Source organism: Ceratina calcarata, unplaced genomic scaffold, assembly GCF_001652005.2.
Source record: "Ceratina calcarata isolate Rehan_Ccalc_2016 unplaced genomic scaffold, ASM165200v1 scaffold121.2, whole genome shotgun sequence".
Classification (NCBI taxonomy): Eukaryota; Metazoa; Arthropoda; class Insecta; order Hymenoptera; family Apidae; genus Ceratina; species Ceratina calcarata.
Window position 1 is genome coordinate 51,346 of NW_017133086.1, and position 3,216 is coordinate 54,561.

Here is a 3,216-nt window from a genome sequence, read left to right on the forward strand (position 1 = left end):
AGCAATGTTCTTGCGACGTCTGATTTCTTTTTAAAAAATGCGTTTCTAAAGTACATAAACTTTTGGGATTGACTGTATAGCCAATACATCCTTAAACACAATCTCTACGATTATCAAAAACAAGTAATAGCGCCGACGAGGAAAAATGCCAAAGAATCATCAGAGAATTATTTTACTATCGTAACGCGTTCTAATTAGAATGTGACTAGCAAACGCACTTGTGGCTACGTATCTCTCGCACCCTACCGAAGCTAGTTTTAACGATACAATGTAACAGTGAAACGCTTTTCTCGAGTCGACAGACTAGACGATTATGCTTTTCGTTCACTTGGAACCGTCGGGTTACCGCCGCCGACGCCGATCCAAACGAAAGGAACCGATTTTTCTCGCGCTTCATGCAACACGGAAGCGAGACAAAGTCTGTTCCTTTCACACGAGATTAAAAAAAAAGAAAAACATGTCTGTGAGCATTAAAAATGTTGTTCTTTTTTCTTTAAACGCGCCGTTTACACGCGCGCGCGCGCGCGTGGTGCTACATTATATATATATATATTTGCTTTTTATATAAATTTTATCATGTTGCCCGAAGAGAGTATTTAATAGTTTAGTACACGCACATGTTATGAATGTCTATTTACTAATGCAGAGTTCTGAAAGTAATAATATATCAGAGTTTATATTTATATACGAATCTTGTTCTTTACGTATCGTCAAGACGTGAAGATTGAGATGATCGCTTCGAAAGTATTCATCTACATATTTCATCATTAGAAATCGGACGAAATTTGTGATTCATTTAAAGCAGAATGAAAGAAGGTGTATTTAAATACCGATTAGGTTTTTTATGCTGTCCAATGTATACTGCCATTCTTCGAATCCCAGACGCGATCGCTCGTCACAGTGTCTGGCTTCTCCAAGTTTATTGTTCTCTTAGAGAAAGGTGTCGAAATCAAAAGCAACAGTCTTTCTAGAGGATAAGCGCAAAATAATTTCGAATAATCGGACAGTATAAAAGATTCTATTCATCGTAACAAAAATCGTACTATCGTCTCTTCATTACCAAGTACCTGGCCATGGTTTTCCATGCGACAGCTATTTTTCCTTGGGAGTAATAACGCATGGAATTGAAAGTTGGAAAAAAATTCATTGTAAACTTGAGGAAAATTTCGTTCGTAAAATAAAAAAAAGTGCCTTTGACATTAATCTCTAAAGCCCCATTTTGTCGTTCTTACTTGAACCCGAGTTGTACAAGAATGTGAAACAATGTCATACACTGATTTTATTATAAAATTCAATATTAATATTATACACACACATTCTCATATTTCAATCACATTGAGTTGGAAACGAAATACATAAATTCATCTTATAAATAAAGGTATGCACAAGGGAGAAACAGGGGAGATGAATCGATTACAGCTACGCGATGGAAACTTATGAACCCCTGAAAGATACAAAAGATGTAAAGTACAACCGTCTAAAAGAGTGTTGAGGATGCATTGAAAAAAGTCGAGTGTGCTACTCACACGATGATGTTGTTGATCGGAATATGGATCAGTTTGACGAAGAATCCTATGAAGCCCATTATGCAAAAACCAATGGCCGTGGCAATGGCAATTTTCTGGAATTCTTTTCTGTCAGGCTTTGTGCATCGCTTGATGAGGCGGATACTGTCTTTCGCGAACTGACGTCCGGGTTCCGTGAGCTTCTTGACTTGATCCATATCGTGCGAGACTGAAAACCACGGAAATTGATATTTCGCAAGTACCCTCTCATTCCTATTATAAATAGAACCAGTGAAACTGCGCCGTGTGCAGAATTGCATATGCTTTTTCGAGTTGTAGTACACTCTAGAAATTGTTCGAACCAGACAAAAGTTGAAACGTACCTAGTTAATAGCTCCCGTTAATAGCAGAGAGAATGACTCGAAGATTGCAACAAACGTCGACCAGATTACTGATTCCTTTTAGTGTTCCTCGACAATATATCCAAGAACGATTCAGGTTGTTGACACGGTACTCACGTCGCGTATAACTGGAGACTGCTGAACGTTATGTGTTTTGTTTGACGTACAAAAAACTGCGCTCGTCACAAGCCAAGGCGCTACGTGGACAGTAGTGGACACTGTTGTGCTACGATAACGTCACTTCCCCCGCCCGTTGGTCTTTGACGTTAGAACTGTTCTCTACTTCCGGCGGTGTCCGAAAAGTGCCATCTTGTAGCATCTCAAGTGCCCATGCCAATTTCCGGTCAGGGATGCAAACCATATCCTATGGAAATGCCCTATGCATGTGAATGGAACAGAGAAAATGATAACAAGCTGTGCTGTAACGATTGAACATTAAACTACCACCAATCTCGTAGTAGAGAATGTGCAAAACTCGTAAAGATATATAAACACATTTATCAAAGTGACGAAAGTTTTGGTTTTAAAAACATCGAAATGCATAACGCTTACGAGGAATCGTCGATATTGAACATCACTGTCCAAATAGAATCGATGGCTGCATATGGCAAGTGACAACCTACAAACCGATTGTTTTCGCCACAAACTCTCCTGCTTTATGCGTGAATTCATCATGTTTCCCTTCTGTTGGACAAATGTTCAATTTGAAGCAGTCTAGCCTGTTCAAATATAATAAATAACAATAGGTTCACATTGTTTCAGATGACAATTTACTGATTGGGACGAGGGAGGGTCATCTCCTCATGTACAACGTACCCTCTGTGCCAGACGAACATCACAAATTGGAGTTACTAAGGCATAGTAAAAATTTTAACAAGAAGCGTATCACTCAGATAGAAGTAGTGCCAGAATATAATTTATTGATCATTTTAACAGGTACTTTGCCATCTCCCATAGAATGATAAAAAAATTCTCAACTTTGTAGTACACATTTTCTTTTATAGATAATATAGTATGCGTTCACGATTTAAACTCTCCGAATTTTCAACAAGTTTGCCAGCTGCAAAAGACTCGTGGTGCTATATTATTCGCTTTAGACGTACAGTCGACCCAGAGTCTGACTGGTGAAAAGAATACGGTCGTACGGTTGTGCGTTGCCGTGAAACGTAAACTGCAATTGTATTATTGGAAAGGTAAAAAATTTGTCGAGTTCAAAGATTTCGAATTGACTATACCAGACATACCACGTGAATTATGCTGGTACGTAGTACAGTTCAATCGGTAATAGTAATAATAATAATAATAATAAT

At 38.4% G+C, this 3,216-nt stretch overlaps 2 protein-coding genes across 4 annotated transcripts in view; one reads left to right on the forward strand and one right to left on the reverse strand.

Annotated features, from left to right (window-relative positions):
- Nucleotides 1-1,256: 1,256 nt before the first annotated feature.
- On the reverse strand, nucleotides 1,257-2,123 carry LOC108626698 (protein transport protein Sec61 subunit gamma). 2 transcript variants are annotated; one of them, XM_018027526.2, is made up of 3 exons: nucleotides 2,024-2,123; nucleotides 1,527-1,734; nucleotides 1,257-1,444 (listed from the first exon to the last, which is right to left on the reverse strand). In XM_018027526.2, the coding sequence occupies exons 2-3, from the start codon at nucleotides 1,721-1,723 to the stop codon at nucleotides 1,435-1,437; spliced, it is 207 nt and encodes a 68-aa protein (XP_017883015.1). In that variant the 5' UTR covers nucleotides 1,724-1,734; nucleotides 2,024-2,123; the 3' UTR covers nucleotides 1,257-1,434. The 2 variants fall into 2 exon arrangements, with proteins under 2 accessions (XP_017883015.1, XP_017883008.1); XM_018027519.2 differs by having other exon boundaries at nucleotides 1,889-2,116.
- A 127-nt stretch (nucleotides 2,124-2,250) lies between these two features.
- Nucleotides 2,251-3,216, forward strand: part of Vps39 (vacuolar protein sorting 39) — a 3,933-nt gene continuing 2,967 nt past the window's right edge. For both annotated transcript variants that reach the window (XM_026815037.1, XM_018027508.2), the window contains exons 1-3: nucleotides 2,251-2,513; nucleotides 2,669-2,842; nucleotides 2,911-3,166. In XM_026815037.1, the coding sequence (XP_026670838.1) occupies nucleotides 2,444-2,513; nucleotides 2,669-2,842; nucleotides 2,911-3,166 (500 nt within the window). In that variant the 5' untranslated portion in view covers nucleotides 2,251-2,443. The remainder of the gene's footprint in view (nucleotides 2,514-2,668; nucleotides 2,843-2,910; nucleotides 3,167-3,216) is intronic.